This window comes from Lonchura striata, chromosome Z (assembly GCF_050655825.1).
Source record: "Lonchura striata isolate lonStrDom1 chromosome Z, ASM5065582v1, whole genome shotgun sequence".
Classification (NCBI taxonomy): domain Eukaryota; kingdom Metazoa; phylum Chordata; class Aves; order Passeriformes; family Estrildidae; genus Lonchura; species Lonchura striata.
The window spans coordinates 22,739,230-22,757,562 of record NC_140740.1 but is presented as its reverse complement, the minus strand read 5'-3'; the positions used below and the strand labels follow the sequence as shown (position 1 = coordinate 22,757,562).

Sequence of the window (18,333 nt, the reverse complement as noted above, 5' to 3'; positions counted from 1 at the left end):
TAGAATTTTCTTTGATACAATCTGACTTCCTTTCTCAGTTAAAAAGATTTTTAAAAGAGAAATAGCTGGGCTTTAGCTGTGTGTCTGGATATGAAGCCACATGAGGTTTTTGAAGGGCCCCACACAAGTGTTTCAAGTTTTCTCTAAGCCTCCAGGTTCCCCAGCCCCAGGAGCACCAGTGGCCGGTTTTGTTGGTTTTTCATGGGTCAGTTTTTGGAGAGGAGGAAAGAAGGCAGCCGGGAAAGTGAGGCATTTCTGTGAGGAGCTGCCATAAGCTTTCCCTGTGCCAGGCAAAAGCAATCACGGAGTGGCTCTGAGAGCAGGCGCACTGCTAAGCCAATTAGAAAAGCTGGTGCCGCCCGTAGCACAGCATTTTGAAGAGAGACAAAAAGAGAGGGAAAGAAGCCGGCTTTGTGTGTGCCCCCGAGGGGTGCTGCGGGGCAGCGGGGCCCCTTCCCGGCGGGCTCGGGGCTCTTTCCCAGCAGGGCCGCCGGGCCGTGCTGCCGGGGCTCATCCCAGCGCCGCCGGCAGCTGCGGCCGAGGCCAGGAGCGGCCCCGGGGCCAGGAGCGGGAACGCTCCCGCTGCCCGTGCCGGGAGCAGCCCCGGGACGGCGCCAGGGGAGGCCGGCACGGCCCCAACTGAGCGCGGCAGGGCCAGAAGGGCCCACGCAGCCACCGCCACCTCGGCACGGCCAGCGAGAGACTTTGCCTGCCCGGCCAGCGGCAGCTGCCGCCGCAAAGCAAAGCACAGAACCTGCGCAGGGGAGCGCTCTCTTCACTGGCAGGGCCGGGAGAGCCATTTGCAGGCATTAATCACTGCACGGGGGAATAGAGGGCGCAACACCGCCTGCTACAGCTAAAGGAATGCAGGATTTGTTAGGATTAGACTTGCCCTCAACACGTTCCTTTTCTGGGAATTGCTCACAAGCATTTCCTCAATGCAACTGGCAAATGCTTTTGCTGACTGAAGCCACACTGCGTCTTTCCTTCAGAAATGAATAAAGGAAACACAAGTTGCCTGCTGAAACCCTTCTGCTCCCTTCCAAATCAGATCACTAGTCAAGCACAAAGCTCAGGCTCATCCCCCGTTCCCTCTGAGAGATAGGAGGTAATATTTTGCTGCAGCCGAAAGGTCATTACAAAAAAAGAATGAAAGTTGTTGGTGCTAGGTGTTGTTAGTTATGGTTTGCATTTGTTCAAGTTCATTTGTTGGGTGTTGCTGTGAGATGGAAAAGGGCGGGGTGGGGGGGTAGGGGCGGTCTGAACACCAGACCAAAAGAGAAGTACACCCAGCTCAGCTGAATCCTTGCTAAGAAGAAGGTTCTCTTTTGCTTTAATGACTTTGTCTCCATTTAAATGTACCTAAGAGTTTATCTCTAACACCTCTCTCCCAGCAGCTCCGAGCTGCGGTGTGGCACAGCGCTTGCTGTGTGCCAGAGAGCACAAAGCAGGCTGGCCTGCCGGCCCTGAATATTTCTGCAGAGCACTCTGCAGCTCCCAGCTTTGCTGTGGCTCAGTGCAGAGCTGCAGGATCGCAGGCGCTGCCTCCCAGAGCTGTGTGAGGCACTGGCTCCTGCAGCCGTGAGCTGACAAGCTGTCGCTGCCTCCCGCTGGCCTCGGGTCCCCTGGCACAAGTGCCGTGCCCGAAGGACGCTGCCCTGTGCTCCAGCCTGCCGAGCAGCCCGGCTCCCTGCCCCGGTGCCCAGGGTGCTGCACACACTGCTGACCTTTGCCAGGAGTCGCAGGGCAGCGGCACAAGAGTGGGAATGCTGAGCCAGGCCAGCGGGCCTCGGCTGCCCTTGGCCTTTCTCTCCTCGGGCAGACTCCAGAGGGCCAATGCCTCCAGGCTGGGCTGTGCCCAGCAGGGCTCCGCTTGCCCTCGGGAGCAGCCGGCTGCGCTTGGGCTCTGAGAGCGGAGGATGCGCCCGCTGCCAGCAAGAGGCACGCAGGGCCGGGCTGTGCCTCCTGCAGCTACCAGGGCCTCCTTGCAGCCTGGCCCTGCCGAGGCTCAGGCTGCTCCGGGCTCTGCCAGGGCTCTGCTGCGGCTCCACGCCGGGCAGGGCCGGGCCCGCTCTCAGCTCACACTCGCTGACAGCTCTGCACCGCAGGAGACCTTTCAGAGCACCTCTCTGATCTTTCTGCTTTCTCCGCTGAGCGAGGCTCTCCTCCAGCCAAAGACATTGCCCTTCACAATACAAATCCAAGTGGCAGGCACCCAAATGCTCTTGAGTCACAGCTGAAGGCCTGCATCTGCACAGGATATTTTGGCTGCACCACTTGCCCTTTGCTTTTTCCTGCAAATGCCATTGCCATTTCTGCCTCAACTGGACGTGCCACAGATATGCCAAAAGGGGTCAGTGGGCCATATTCCAAAGGCAGTGTGGTCTGGAGAGGATGAATGGAGAAGAGCCTTCCCCACTTTCGGTGTGTCACTTTCCACCTTTAAGAAAAAACAGACAATTCAGAAGGAAATATCAAGCTTATTCACACAGTGAGAAGGAAGGGAATCTTCAAGGTGAGTTGTGGTTTCAGAAACTGTATTAATTTCCAATCCAACTCTTCCAAGTCCTATTAGACAATCCTACCCTAACCTACAATCCTACTCTAAGTAAATGGTAATGGTCCTTATGTGATTATCACATTCTTGTGTCCTTCCCCTTCTTCAATGAAACAATCAGTGGCATCAGTCTGGATGCAGGCTCAGCAAATGTTACAAATGGATGCAGCCAAAAGGAAAAAAAAAAATCAACAAAAACCAAGGAAGCATAACTTTCCAAGCTCAGTATTTCACAGGATTCTTCTGGCTCCTAGAAGAATGCAGAAAGAGGACCAATGGGACCATCTGCACTTCCATCTTTATGTGCAGGATTTTGCCATCACAAGCAAACCTGGCCCAGAATCCCACTCATCTGTTCCATCTTGCTGGGATTTTTGCCCTGCCAGTGCTCTAGAAATGGTGCTTTCTGTCCCTGGGGTTTCTTCCTTTCAGGAAGCTCCAATGACTCACATAGGTCCCTGTGTTGGAAAGACAGGCACCGTGCTAATTTCCAAAGGCACACAGAGCAGTGTCTGCCTTTCCATGCCCTGCCCCTCCTGTGCTGCATGGCACCTTCCTTCCCAGCAGGGCCAGCCGAGTGGCGCTGGGTCCTGCAGTTCCCTCTCTGCCACACAACCTGGCAGTCAGCCTGGGCCAGTTCCCCTCTGCCTGAGCGTGCCAGGCAGCAGACGGGGCTGGGACAAATCCCTCTCAGCTGTCCCTGTTTGTGTGCCAGAAACCTCTAAGGGTGGGGTGGGGGGCACAAACCAGGGCCCCTCAGAGGCTCACAGTGAGCCCCTCACAGCCCCTCCTGCCCACAGCCAATCTCTCCAGAGCACAGGAGAAATGTAAGTATGGCTGAAGGCCAAAATTACAGGTTCCTGAACTATGGGCTACTTGCTACTTCTGCATGCCACTTCGTTGTGCTACTTGCTGCTCAAGTTCCTTCTACTTCCTATAAGCTACTTCTCTTTTGTGGTTCCCCCACTGATGCAACCAAAGCTACAGCAGATGCTGCTGTGCTGCAGGGACATTTTTAGAAGGGGACCTTGGTGGAAATGGTGCCAGGAAATGGCAATGGGATTTTGTTCAATGGCACACAGGACATGGGACAGGAGAGAAAGACAGCAGGATCAGGGAGTATTTGCACCTTACTGAGACAGGAGTTTCATTCCAGTAAGGAACTTCCTGATCCATGTCCACTTTGGGGCCCTAGGGTTGACCTGTCAGCACTTCAGGCGGCATCCACCCACAAGTGCCGGCCACTGAGCTCCATCTACTCTGCTCAGGGGTGAGCTGAGCAAAGAGGCCAAAATCAGCTGAGGAGAATAAAAAAATTCTGTGCAATTAGGAAACCAATCAAAAGAATTCCACATTCTAAATGAAACAAACCAGTTTTTTACACTGTCCCCAGCAGTGGATTTGATTCCCTGGAAGCTTTAGGTTGTAGCTCCCTCCCTCTGGAAGGGATACACACACAATAATGCTCGTGTGGACTGCTTGTTCCTTGTGACAGCTCTGTGTGCATTGCAACTCTGCCCTCAGCTCACAGTAGGTGCGGCGGCTCCCTGCCACGACCTCGGGCAGGTGGGATGAGCCGGCTGGCACTGCCCGTGTGAGGCCGAGTGGCCACCACGAGAGAGGCACCCCAGGGGAACGGCATCTGCCAGCCTGGTGGTGCTGAGTGCTGTGGCGTGGGTTACGCAGCTTTGGTAGTTCCACACGCTGAGAGGAGGTGAAGGGATGAGAGAAGGACACTTGTATGCCAGCCCAAAGAGTCTTTATTTTCCCCAGGCGGGGCAAGAACACAAGTGCTCTCTGAGTGGGTGCAGGAACAAATGCCAAAGAAATCAAAGATTACAGCAACTCAAATAGGGGCTGGGTGGACATGGGTGCAAATCTGTCTCGCCCAATGGAGGTAAACCAGAGAGGGATGAAACCAATTACAGCAACCTATGATAACATAGCACAGTTAGGCACCAAGTCAGGGGACAAATAGAAAAACTGACCTGGGGTGATTGATACAGAACTTTCTTGAAGAAACTCAGGGTGGTTGCAGGATTCACAACCAAAAGAGTATGAACAAACTCTGATTGATGCAACCAAAAAAGGAGAAAGCAGGGAGAGGTGAGAAGATTGACAGATAACTGGGGACCCAAGTGGTGGGAACTTTTGGGCCAAACAACTTGGATCAAACCAACCATGAGGGGACAAACCGGGGAACATAAATGATAACTAACATTAATAAAACCAACTGACTAAATCAAACCACACCGCAACAAGTAGGGGTCCCTGCACTGCCACCAGCACCACTTTGCAGGAACTGGCAGTTACTCAAAAGCAGCCCCATGGACCACATGCCTGGAATGCTGGACCAGATTGAGAATATACTGACCCAGCTTCAAAGAGGTGTTGGTTATGAGAAGGATGTGCCAGCTTTTGACATCCCTGTGGATTACTTAGCTTGAGTGAAGGATATCCAGTCCTCACAGGAACTGAGAGAGAAAACACTAACAGGAGGGTGTCACATTACTCTTCTGGAGCAAACAGTATTTTGCATTTGCCTTATTGTCCTTTTCAGTTGAGGACTGTCAGAAATGAGTCTCTTATTCCTTTGCTGTTAGTTTCAAATCCTGCCACCAGCAGGATTGCTTTACAGGCAAGGAATGGGGTGCAGGCAGGCTCCAGGCAAACGCTTCGAGAAGCAAGGTGGGGAACAGTAAATACAAATGCAAGAAACAGAGCCAGGATACAACAGCAGGAAGTAAGAGTACAAGAACAGAGCACAGTGAGTGCAGGCACCCTGCCACGCAATTCACTTGAAATGCTCTTGCTTCCTCATAGCATTCCAGCAATACAGAAACAAAGTCCAGCACATGGAATTGCTCCTGTTCTGAAGCTGTTTCCCAGACAATCCTACCCAAGTCCTCGGAAGCACAGATGGGATCCCTAAGGTCCAGACTGGCAGCTGCAATGTCATCTTCAGATCTGTGAGTTTCATTAGTCACAGCTCTCCGAGTGCCTCTGTCCATGTACTCCATCAGCAGCCAGAACTCCTTGCCCACAAGGTGGCTGAAAGGAGGCAGTAAGGGCATGGAGATGAATGTGCAATACTACGTTGCTGTTTGGAAAAGACAGTGGTTGATTCTTGTTTCCAGGTTCCTTTTTAACAAGGACAGAAAGGGGGAATTACTTTATTTTAGCACCTACTAGTTTGTATCCATGTTCACTACTTTGCTCAAAGGCATAGGCTAAGCATTCCTAAAATAGTTTTACACATTTAAATCATTCCCACAAAATTATTTGCATTAGAATAGAGGTCTCTTTCAAAGTAATTTTGGGAACATCCCATGCTTCAGATTATCCTTTGATGGTCAAGAGCCCCCTAAAACCAATTTCTTCCCCTTAACGACAGCTATCTTCTCAGCAGGCCCACTCTAAATCTCAAGACTAAGATACCCACTTGCACACATCAATCATTTGTATGAGGAAATACAGGACCCAGAGCTGTCTGTTAAAGCATAAGGAATTCTCAATTGCTTACTTTCAAACATTTTCCCAACATTTTCCACTCACTCTTTCCGGCAGACATTCCCTCCCTGTTCCATACCCCTTGCAGAGCCCTGCACGACTATCCATGGGCAGCAGGGAAGGGGGCAGTCACACAGGAGACACTGCACCCACTGGGCTGGGCAGCAGCCAAAACCCCCTTGAGTCACAGCTGCAGGTCTGTATCTGCACAGGATGCTCTGGCTGCCGCATTCCTCATGGATTTTGGCTGGAAATGCAATTGCACTTTCTGCCTCAGGTAGAAGTACCACAGCTGTGCAAACAACAGCCAGTGGCTGTATTCCAAAGGCACTGCAGTGTGGAGGGAGTGATGCCTTAAAGACTGAGAAATGAAACAACACACTTTCCAGGCAATTTAAGTATAGCAGGTAAGATCAAATCTGGTCTTTAACTGGAAGCCTCCAGGAACAGATACAGAAAAATGCCCACCCTCCATAGGGCCAGTCAATGTGGTTTTACAAGTTTGGGAAGTTAGCATACTTGACAAGAATTCCCAATTAGAAGCCAAGTAAAGGGGAAATTCCCCCACTTTGTTTCCACCTCTTCTGGGGCCCCTCTTTCTTTGTGACTAGCTGTACTAGCTGTTCTGGCTACAGGTAGTTTATGGGAAAGTGTAGTGAAGTGCAGTTCTCAATGTCTTGAAAACCTGTTTGAACTTTGGTTCCCCAAGGAGGCAAGATAGGATAGGAGCCAATGGAAGGTGTTTTGTCTTTCTGCCTATCAGGGGAGGAAAAGTACTGAAGTTACCTAGGAACTAGATAGCTATACAACAATAGTCTACAGAGCCATGAATATCTATGAAGAAAATATAAAAGCAAAAATAATTTTGGCATCAGAAGGAGACCCTTCCCCAATTCCTAACCGTGCCAAAACCACCACAAATGGGACTTTCCATCTTGTAAAAACAATGGATAATTCCAAAAGTTAATGTTGAGCTTATTCACAGGGTGACAAGGAAGGGAACCTTCCAATGGAGTTGAGGTTTGAAAGAGTTTTTATTCTGAGTCCCACTCAGGGCTTGAACTGGAGTGAGCCATCCTGAAATGGTCATCACCACCTCCTGAACTCCTCCATTGCTTCACTGCAATGATCAGAGTGTCCATCTGGAGAGAGGCTTGACTGCCTTCAAATACTGATACAGCCCAAAGGGAAAGCAACAACAGCAACAGAACCATTGCTTTGCAAACTCAGTGCCTCACAGGACCAAGAGAGATTCCCTGGTTTCCAGAAATACACAGAAACAGGACTGACAGGACCTTCTGCACTTCTGCCTTCATGTACAGGACCTTGCTGTCGCAGGCCAGTATGGCCCATAATCCCATTAATCTGTTCATCAAGGTATCTTCAGCATGACTTGAGTTTCCCAAATCTTCTACAAAGCAGAAGGGAACCAGACAGGTACCTTTGCTAACGTTAATGAAGGATTTCATGAAAGCAGGTGAATGAGAGCATTGCATTATAAAACTTCACATTCAAAAGTACACGAGTGCAGTTAGAATAAAACATATGAAACTAGGGAAACATCAGGACAGGATAAAAATAAACTACTTGACAGGAAGTGATGTATGAAAAAAAAACAACATTTCCGATGCATGGGCATGTATTTATAAGCTAAAACAGAAAAAGAACAGCAGAAATAATGAGGAATGAAGATTTTTAAATTGCACTGGGCAGAAGAGACACATGGGCAACCACTGTAAATACATCTGAGAGATTCAGCTTGGAGTTGTATTAGAGTGGAATATATTCACTGAAGATCTCTGGTGCACAAGTGCAAAGAATGAGGAAAAAAGGAGAAAAGTTTAATTTCTGAAAGTTCTTTAGACTCCTGGAAGTATTGTCTAGAGAACTAAAAATCTAAAGCCTCAGAGAACCTGAACCTAAAACATTCCCAGATACATTGATAAGGCATGATGTGCACATCTCTGCTGTTTTCAGAGTCAATGAAACTGACAATGAGTGTCTGGAGATTAGGAATGGAAACCCAGATTTTATCTCCATTATGCTAAGAACACCTTAATAAGGCACTTTAGGAGCCCAGCACTAACATTCTCACCCTGCTCTATTGACTTTACATTTGAATACAGGCTGGTAGGAGAAGAGGCTAGCTTTAATTTCTCCCCAAGTTGCCTGTTGCACTTTCAGGTTAGGAGTACATCTAAAATTCAGCTAATCACTCTCTTTCATTCATGAATAGTGGAATCACTACTGAACAGACTTACAGAGACAACTTTTTTCTCTTTGTACCTTCCTAAGTGGTGCCCTAACTAACAGGAGATTTGGGTAAATCACACAGAAAATCACCAAAATTGCTGAAATTAACACTCAATTCCATTACAAAATCTTCTGAGAAAACGCTTGACAGGATCACTAAACAAACTGAAACTGGGAAGAGAAACATGCATTTTAGCACTGATCAAGACAAAATAAAAATAAATCCTGTAAAAATTCCAAGTGAAAGATAAGGAGAAAGACCAGAAACAGAGGAAGAAACAGGCTCTGTCAGATGACCTGTGGAAGGTAACTTTGTGCCCCAGCACCGTTAGAGAATGCTCCCTGCCATTGGTGCAAGCAGCTGGAGATATAAATACTGATTGATTTGGGGGCCACAGTCTTGGTAGTGCAGACGTGGTTCAATAACGTGACATGTTGCAGTACCCTCAGAGTAACTGGGATGCCTGAAAGGAGTGAACAGCTCACCACAGCTTGGCCTGCTCAGCTGCTTTTTCCTTCTCACCCTCCTGGGGAGGCTCTGAGATCTTCTCTTCCCTGATGGAAGTGCAGCTGCTGCCAAGGGAAAGGTCCCCATACTGACTCAGTGTTCCCTTTTCTTGCCAGCTGTGCCTTCTGCCGTCCCTGTCCAGGAGAGCTGCTCTGCACGGGAGGAAGAGACAGGAGAGCCTGGGAGCATCGGCAGCTGCAGTCCCTCCTGATCTAGTTCTCTTTATGGATTTGTAGAGTTAGACTTTGATAGTTACAAGTATAGGGATATTGACATACGTAGACTGATATTTGTATAGGTGTCTATGTTTGTATATTGTTATATTGATGTATGTATTTTGATCTGTTTACATCTGTAGTTATATTTACATACTTGTACAATTGTGTAGCTGTGTAGTTCTATTGCTGGGGTTGTATGGATTGTTTTATTGGCCCATTGATATTTGTATATTTATAGATAGGTTTCTTATGTGTGTATTATATATGTCATACATGTAATGAAATCCATAGTACATATTTACATCTGTATATTCTTATGTATTTACTTCTACTGAAAAATATATGGAGTTCAATAGTTCTAAAACTCTGTTAATTTAGTTCTGCATCTGAGAGTCTTTTGAGAGGGACATTGATATTTCTGTATTCGTACATGGGCCATATACTTGTAGTAATATGTAAAAAATGAAATTGTCCAATTTCAATTCTTATTTGTGTATATTGAGTTGTAGGGAGTTGCAATAAATTCATTTTTTAACTGAAGCTGATATTTGTGTATATTTACAAAGCATGATTCTCACAATAGATTAGATTTTTAACTTAAATTTAAATTTGCATGTTTATACATCGGCGGCACAAGTGTAGCAATTTAAAACAAATTTCATTTTTAAACTTAAGGGGTTTTTGCGTATTTGTACATTACTAGTGTGGGTGTAACTATCTGCAATAAATGCAATGGTTCAGCTGAAAGAAGTACAGGTTTGTGCTACCCAAAGCCAGGAGCAGATGCAAATGCTGGAGGATTTTGGCCATGAAAATCTCCAGCCATGCCCAGCACATGCCTCACTTGCACTCAGGCTGGGCAAGGGAAGTGCAGATTTGGGATGGCAGCAGAGCCACGCGCTGGCTCAGAACTCGCTGCAAAGGCCTGCTGAGAACACTTTGGGAATCCACTGAGAGTAGAACTCCAAGCAGGAGCCACCTGGGAAGGACAAATCCACACCCATCCCAGGGGCAGCTCTTTAGGCAGCGTGCCAAGTGTCCCTCTGAAGCTCGTCCTGGAGACCAGGAGCCAACAGGGATCCTGAGCCAGCTCTGCTGCCTTTGGCAGCACTTTGGCAAATGAGCTCCAGCAAGGGGGAGGCAACAGTGACTGTGACTGCTGCAGGCTGGGGATGAAGGAAGGGCCATGGACACAAGTGCTGAATGCCCCATGCGGTAGCGCGCAGCTGCGAAAAAGGTGAAAGGCTTTGTGAGTCTGAAGTTAGAAAGTTTTCTTTCTGTAATCCCTGGAGCCTTCACCCCTCCTTGAGTTATTCCCATTGGATTTGACCCGTAATGTATTCAGGCTGGAGACTGTCCCTATTGGCTTCACCTTTTTACCTACACCCCCTATGAAAACTGTAACCAGAAACCTGCCCGGTGTCACTTGTCCCTTCGGGGTTCAAGCAATACAACTTTCTGCGAACTGCATACAGGTGTCCTCTCTTTGTCTCTTTGTCTCGGGTCCTAGTAGCGCTCTCAGAGCAGCACTGCCCGCGTCACAGCGAACTCACTGCTACCTGGAAATCTCGGCAGAGACCCAGGGGCAGCGGCGTGCGCTGCTCACCACCGGCCACCCACGGGCGGCTGCCAGCCGGCGCCTGGGGGCCCGGGGCCCGTGTGGAAAACGAGCAACAGCCCCAAAATCCAGGAGGCTGGAGAACTGGGAAGCAACGAGTTCTGACAAGCACTGAAATGATGGAAGCGAAGGAACTCCCAGGGAAATTAATACTATAATAAGTAGTACCAGAATACACAAATGCAGTAACACTAGGAGATGGTCGATATGACCCACAGGCAGCAGCTTAGAAAAAGATCAAGAGGATATTTTATATATTCTATTTATTATAGTATCTATATTAAAATATAAAATATGTAGTATATAGATGAGAAATTACATCTATGACATATATGATAAATTCATATGTAAATTCATATGTATTGTGTGATACATAATATATATAAATATTGTGTATCACATAATATTATATATGTATGACATATCACATAACATTATAAATATATTTTAATATATTTTGATAAATATTTTCATTTCATATAGATTTGATATATTGCTCCAGCTTGGAAGAGTGAAGATGTTCTGCTGTCCAAAGCCTTCTGCCCACACAGCAGTCAGCCCTGTATCTGTGCATGCACACCCACCCACTGTCCTTGCTCTTCTCAGCATCTCGGGGCTGCTGTTTGCACAGAATTGGGATGAATTTAACTCGACAGACCCACAAGTGGGGTGTCCAGCTTGCCATGAACACTCATGTGGCAGGGCACAACTCAGAGCTCTCAAATCACATTATCACAGGTCCTTTCATTCCCGCTGGGCACTGAGGAACTCCTAAAAGCACCAAAGACACAGAAAAGAAGTGGAAAAACCTGGCATCATGCTACTGCTGGAATCCTCATGGAGGGCACAAATCAGAGCTCTCAAATCACATTATCACAGGTCCTTTCATTCCTGCTGGGCACTGAGGAACTCCTAAAAGCACCAAAGACACAGAAAAGAGGTGGAAAAACTTGGCATCATGCTACTGCTGGTATCCTCTGTTGGGTTTCTTAAGGTCGTAGATATCCAAAACCAAGGAAAACTGCTCAGCACCAGTAGCCCAATTGGGAATGATTTTCTTGACTTGGCAATACTGGGGTGTTAACAGTGGACTCTGTCCTTGGTTCAAATCACCAGCTCTCACCTGCAGACAAAAGCACCACCACCAGCAGAAGCTACATCAGTCAATTTTCTCAAAAAGCTGTGTTGAATTTGTGAGAGGAAAGGAAAACATGTCAGACCCTGTGGATTAATGACAAGACTCTGAGCAACATTTCCAAAGCAAAGGGCAGCAGCTTCTCTCTGGGACACTCCTTGTGCCCCAAGGCAGCCGGGCTGCCCTGGCTGCCCAGGGCCCTGCGCTCCGTGGGCTCTGCAGAGCTGCACAGCGGGGAGGCAGCTTCGGGCACCTCAGCCCCTGGGCAGGAGTGGCTTCTTGCTCTGGACAGCTCCCTGTGGGCAAGTGCAGGGTGCTGGCCTTCTGCTCTTGGCCCTAGCCCGGCCTTGCAGGGCTAATCCTCTTCCCTGTCTCAAACGTCCCAAAGACAGACTTGTTTGTTTCCAGCTCTGCACAGCACTGATTGCACCACAAAATACTGAAGGACTGAGGGCTGAACAACAGGCCCTGACTGAAGCCTCAACAACAGGACCTGAGCCAAAGCTGCCCTCTAGATGATCTTTCCAGCCAAGCGTTCTATGTATCTGCTCCTTAAGCAAGTGTTGCTATGAAAAGGATCGATGCATCCATTCATTGGTGAAACATGGCTTCACCTTCTGGCATTAGGAAACCAAATAAGGCCAATCTGGCCTTGGTTCCTCCTTGAGCCCTGGACAGGCTTGGGGAGAAAACTAAAAGTGAATGAAATCAGATGTCCCCTCAGCAGGAGCTCTGTCACACTGCTTGTCCAACACTTTCAAAGCTGGGCTACTCTCACAGTGCAGTCGGAAGCCTCTTGGCCGGCAAAGGTGGAGGCACTGTGGGATTTCCCAGTTCCCAGCCGTGGCTTTCCAGGGCTTGGCTGGAACAGCTTCCCCCAGCTGATGTGCAGCTCTGGATGAAGGGGAAAGGATTGGGGTATCTGGTGATGTATCTTTCTTAATCACTAGAGGCAACCCTTTGTAATAATGCTGAGGTGCATTGCTTAGCTTATCCTTTTATTCCTTTTTGCACTTTTGCATTACAGTAAATGACACTATTCCTTCAGCTGGTGTCTGTGTCTGCATCTCTGATCCTCCCCACCATCAAAACAAACACACAGCCAGTTTAGCACAAGACTGGCCTCCCTGCCAGCCTATCTCTTGGAAAATACCTGGATGGCCCCTGATGGCCACCTCAACAAATGGAATTCCCACTGTGCAACTTTCTTTTCTGCAGGCAGGTGAGAAAAGGAGCCACTCCCAGCTCTGGACACCTCCAGAAACCAACTACTTTCAGCAGTCACAACCCTGAAACATCAACCTCCTTCTTTAACCTGCCACTGGGAGCTCCCACCAAGAGGTCTTTGTCCAAGGATAGCCACGGAAGTGCTTGAGGATGGAGCAGTTTAAAACACAACTCCTTCAGAGTTTAAACCCCCCTTTATCAAATGAACACACACCAACCTGTCCCAAAGGGAAAGCAGGCAGGAAGGAGAAGCTCCTCTCCCACAACAGCAAACTCTCTGTGCTTCCTTCTGTTCCAGCTGGAGAGTGGAGGCCATGGGCTGTTCCTCAGTTTGGGAAGGAACCCTAGGAATTGGCCTGATCTGGGACGACAGCAAAGGGAAGTTCCCCAAAAAGTAGGAAAAGCAACAAATTATGACAACATTTCTGCAGAAAATTAAAAAAAAACTAAAATTAAGCATTTCAAAAAGTACACAGACTAAAATTTGTGCCCCAACACGACAACCACAAAGTCTCTGTGGTGTGTCAGGAAGCTCGGGAATGAACCTGCAAGGCTTGGATAGGCATCGTTGGTGTGCGTCCCCCAGAGCACAAGCAGCTCCCCAACAAGACTTGAAGACTAAAGGACAAAGCTTCCCCCTCCAGCTCTCCACAAGCAGCTCTAGGGAGTCTCTCTCCATTGCAAGACCTCCTTTGTCAGTCTACAGCGACAAGAGTTGGCTGCAGGAGACATTTGCATTGGAACTCTCCCCCGATGGGGGGAAGAAAAAGAAGAGGTGATTCCTGAGGAAAGAAAACTGCAATGTGGTTTGGGAAGACACAAGCACGAGTTTGCTACAACTCTAGGCCAAAAATCCCTTGCATAAAGCAACATCCATCCATGGGGCAGCACTACAGCTTTGAAGACAATGCAGACAAAATTTCTGGCCCTTCTTGCTGCTGTTGCTGACTCCACCAGTGATATGCCAATTCTGCCAAAGACAGGCAGACATGGTGAGACAAAACCAGCTAGTCTGCTGAAAAGGAGGCCAAAGGAATGTTTTCCAATCCCCCCTTTTCATCCTTTCCCCAGCCAAGACAGAGCAATGTCCTCTCTCTTTGTAGCCGATGGTGACCCAGGCGCGGGATGCAGCGTGGGGACAGAGCCCGCCGCCGCTCCCAGCGCCCTCGCCAGGGGCTTCCCCTGCCCTGCCCAGCCGTGCCGTGCCGTGCCGAGCCGAGCCCGGCCAGCCCCGGAGCCGCCCCGCCCGCGCTGTGCCCGCGGCCCCGGCTCTGCCGCGCTCGTCCCCGCCGAGCCCGGCCCGCGCCGGGGGCCCGAGCGCAGCGCCCCCCTCAGGCCGCGCGCCGCCGGCGCAGCCGCGGCCGTTGCGCTGCGGCCGTTGCGGCGGCACTCGGCGATCGGTGCCATGGCGGAGCTGCCGCTGCCCGCCGGGCTCTGCGCCAGCACCTTCCCCGCCAAGCTGTGGCGCCTGGCGAACAGCCCCCGCGTCCGCTCCGTGCGCTGGGACAGCCGGGCCCAGGGGCTGCTCATCGACCGCTCCCTCTTCGAGCGGGAGCTGCTCAGCCCGGGCGACGCCCAGGGGCCGGCCCCGGGCACCTTCAGAGCCACGCGGTTCCGCAGCTTCGTGCGCCAGCTCCACCGCTACGGCTTCCGCAGCGTGCCGGGCCGGGCTGGCTCAGCCGCGCCGGGCGATGCCGGCGCCTGGCTCCACTACAGCAACCCCTGCTTCCGCCGCGACCGCCCCGACCTCCTGCTCCGCATCCGGCGCCGGAGCGCGGCCACCAGGCAGCGGCCGGCGGCGGGGCGGGAGGGCCGCCGGCGCCCGCCCTGCGGCTCCCAGCAGCTCCCCGGGGCGCGGCCGCTGCCGGACGGGCGGGGCGGGCGCGCTCGCTTCCAGCCGCTGCCCACGGAGCGGCCGCCGCTGCCGCCCGGGCGCCCGCCCAGCGGCTTCCTCCTGCTGCACCGGGAGCGGACGCTGCCGGACGGGCGGGAGCTGCGCAGCCCCCGGCCCGGCCGCTTCCAGCAGCCGCCCGGGGAGCGGCCGCTGCTCGCCCGGCGCCCGCCCTGCGGCTTCCACCTGCTGCACCGGGACCGGCCGGTGCCGGCCCGGCGGGAGGGGCCGAGCCGCTTCCAGGAGCTCTATGGGCAGCGGCCGCCGCCCGCCGAGCAGGAGGTGCTCCGGATCGCGCCCTGCGACTTGCTCGGTTTCTGCGGGGAGCCGCTGCTGCCGCTCGGGGAGGCGCGGCCCCGCAGCCGCTTCCAGGACCTGTACGGAGAGCAGCTGCCTCCGGTCGACCGGGAGCTGCTCAGGATGCAGCCGGGCAGCTTCCAGCCTCTCCACAGGGAGCAGCAGCCCCCAGCCTCCGTCCCACGAGGTAGGAAAAGAGCTGTAGCTCTTTGCTTTCCCAAAAGGTCATGAAAAGTGACTGAACTATTTTTCCACAAGGCTCTGTCATTCTTGCCCCAAAATCGTCAAGCCTATCGAGAAGCCTGACCAATGTGTTTGGATTCTTGCAGCTGCCTCGGGCACTTCAGCCCCCAGTGCTCCACCTGGCAGTGCTGCAGCATCAACAGCCTCCAGCTCAGCACAGAAGGCACCTGGGGAAGAACAATTGCCACCAGTGGATCTGGGCTTTGCCATAGAGCAAATGATTCGGGAGATCAGGAGGTCCGTGTCTGAAAGGCCTCCCTCTTCTCAGGTAATCCCATTGGAGAGGAATGGAAGATGCTGGGCTGAGAGATTTTGAACATTGTTACATGGAGAAGTGGAGTAATTGTACCTTGATGTGATTCCAACAAAATACTGAATGATCTCTAATTTTCTTTTTTTCTACTGTTCTTTCAAGGCGAGTATTAATGTTGCTCCTGAGTCTTCAGGAGGGGAGCCTGTGCAGAGAGCTGCAGCAGAAGAAACTCCATCTGGCACCGAGAGCTGCGGGAACAGTTCTCCAGAGCCCGAGGAGCCTGGTAAGGACAGAGCCCCCATTGGTTTAGAGAGGTGTGAGACGGCTGCTCTGAGCCTGCCTCTGGCAGGAAGGTGAGATGAGAAAAGTTGAGTTCTTGTCTGCAGGGTTGGTGCTTCCCAGTGCCTTTAGTTCAAATCCTGTACAGGCACGTGCCTGAGCCCTGCCCTCCACGCTTCTGCAGAGGCTCTGACAGAGTCCTCTGCTGTGGCAGGGGAGCAGGGAATAAACCTGACCTTGTGGGAGTTGTGTCACCAAGCTGGGTGTCCCAGTTTGGTTCATAACTCAGCCCCCAGCAGCCTTCAGCCATTTCAGTGAGGGCTGTGGTGTCTCTGTCACTGGCACTGTCTCTGTTTCAAGCTCTCGTGGGTGCCATTTGCACTGTGAGTGCTGAGACTTCATCGGGATACTTAAATACTTTATGCTGTGCAGTTTTGAACACTTGGAAGGATCCCTGTTTTTTAAAGAGCAGGCTTCAAATTGCCAAGTGAGAGTCTGCCTTTCAGGCCATCTTTTAAAGGCCCTCATGGACGGACAATTGGTGCTCAGGGGATACTTGGGCAAAGGCCAATGTTGACTCCGTGTTTCCTTTGCTTCCCAGATCCAGTGTGATTGACTTCCCCAGGAGGTTTGCCCTGTGTGGCTGGAAGAGACAGAGGGAGAGCCTGTGACCATCGGGCAGGTAGAATTCCTCTGTCTCTCGTAATATTAATAGATGTGTATAGTTATGTAGTTGTATGTATAGGTTTATATACTTATATTTATCCAGGTAGATGGTTAGAGGTCTGTATAGTTAATTTATTTTTAATTTTAGGTGTATATATTTATATTTTTTGATGTGCAGTTATAGTTATAGATGTCCATAGTTGCATTTATACATGTGTATAGTCGCATTTATAGATGCAATATAATTACATTTATAGAAAGGCATCTTTATTTTGATATATGGGAGTTTAGTTACATAGATTGGTATCTGTATAGGTATAGGCCTCTTTGTAACTTCCTCCCCTGCTCTGCTTCCTCCCTAACCTCTTGCTTTTTCCCTGTGCCCCCCGTGTCCCCTCTCCCTGTGCTGGTCCGAGCTGGGGCCGGGCCGGGCGGAGCAGCAGTTCCAGCCCGGGTGTCCCTGGAGCGCTGGGAGCTGCCGCTGGCCCCAGGCACTGTCCCCTGAGGAGCTGCTGAAGGACGGTGAGAGCGAGGGGCCGAGGGCCGGTGGCGCTGAAGGGACGGTGACCCTGAGGTGCTGCTGGGGCTGAGGGTGTGGGGCAGCCGGGGGCCATGGTGGCACTGAGGGGACAGGGAAGTGGCACAGGCCAAGGGCGTGGCGGGTCGAGGGGGACGGGAAGGGTCAGAAGGGCCTGAGGGGGCGAGAGGACTGTGAGGGCTGAAGAAACTGAAGGGGGCTGGGGCTTTGCCCGGAGCATGGCGGGGCTGAGGGGATGGAGGGGCCGGCAGGGAGCACAGAGGGCTCCGGGACTGCAGCTCTGCCGGGCCTTGGAAGCAATTCCAGAGCCTCCGCTTTTGCCACAGCCGCACTGAAGAGCTCGAGGACAGCCGGAGGCGGACGGGAGCCAGCAGGGAGAAGCTGCCGGCCAGCAGCAGGAGCAGGACCGGGGAGCTGCTGCTGCCAGCCTGGAGAGAGCCCGGGTGAGGCCACAGCCCGGGGAGGCAGGGTGGGGCTGAGGGCGGCGGGGCTGAGGCCGCGGGCACTGCCCGGCGGGGCAGGAGCGGGCCCTGCCCGCTCTGGGGCTGCTCAGCGCAGCTGCCCCGGCCGGCACAGGGGCTGTCCTGGGGCAAGGCAGCTGTGCCGGCAGGGCCCGGGAGCTGTGCCGGCTGTGCCGGGCTGCCGGGGCTGCGGGACAGGCCCGCCGCGGCTGCGCTCACCACGGCCTGGCCCGCTCGGCTGCTTTTTCCTTCTGGCCCTCCTGGGGAGGCTCTGAGATCTTCTCCTCCCCGATGGAAGTGCAGCTGCTGCCAAGGGAAAGGTCCCTGTACTGACTCAGTGTTCTCTTTGCTTGCCAGCTGTGCCTTCTGCCGTCCCTGTCCAGCAGAGCTGCTCTGCACAGGAGGAAGAGACCGAGGGAGAAGCTTTGGAGATGGGGCAGCTGGGATCCTTCTGCTTTGTAGTTCTGCTTAAAGATGTCTGGACTTGTACATGAACACAGATAATTACCTGGATATTTCCATATGTGTGTTGCTATTTGTATAGGTTTATTTCTATGTGTTTGTTTTTATATTTATATATGTATTTATATGCACATGTATGTAATAAATGTGTACATATATATCTAAAAATCCATATTTATTTCTGTATATTGTGGTGGTTTTATATATATATATTACT

The 18,333-nt window shown here is 51.3% G+C and overlaps 1 protein-coding gene across 2 annotated transcripts; it reads left to right on the top strand.

Annotated features, from left to right (window-relative positions):
* Positions 1–14,431: 14,431 nt before the first annotated feature.
* Positions 14,432–17,639, top strand: LOC146763700 (uncharacterized). 2 transcript variants are annotated; one of them, XM_085567506.1, is made up of 5 exons: positions 14,432–15,401; positions 15,544–15,725; positions 15,873–15,993; positions 16,591–17,177; positions 17,520–17,639. In XM_085567506.1, exons 1-4 carry the CDS (start codon positions 14,432–14,434, stop codon positions 16,599–16,601), a joined length of 1,284 nt encoding a protein of 427 aa, XP_085423632.1. In that variant the 3' UTR covers positions 16,602–17,177; positions 17,520–17,639. The 2 variants fall into 2 exon arrangements, with proteins under 2 accessions (XP_085423632.1, XP_085423631.1); XM_085567505.1 differs by lacking the exons at positions 16,591–17,177; positions 17,520–17,639 and having other exon boundaries at positions 15,873–16,583.
* Positions 17,640–18,333: the final 694 nt, after the last annotated feature.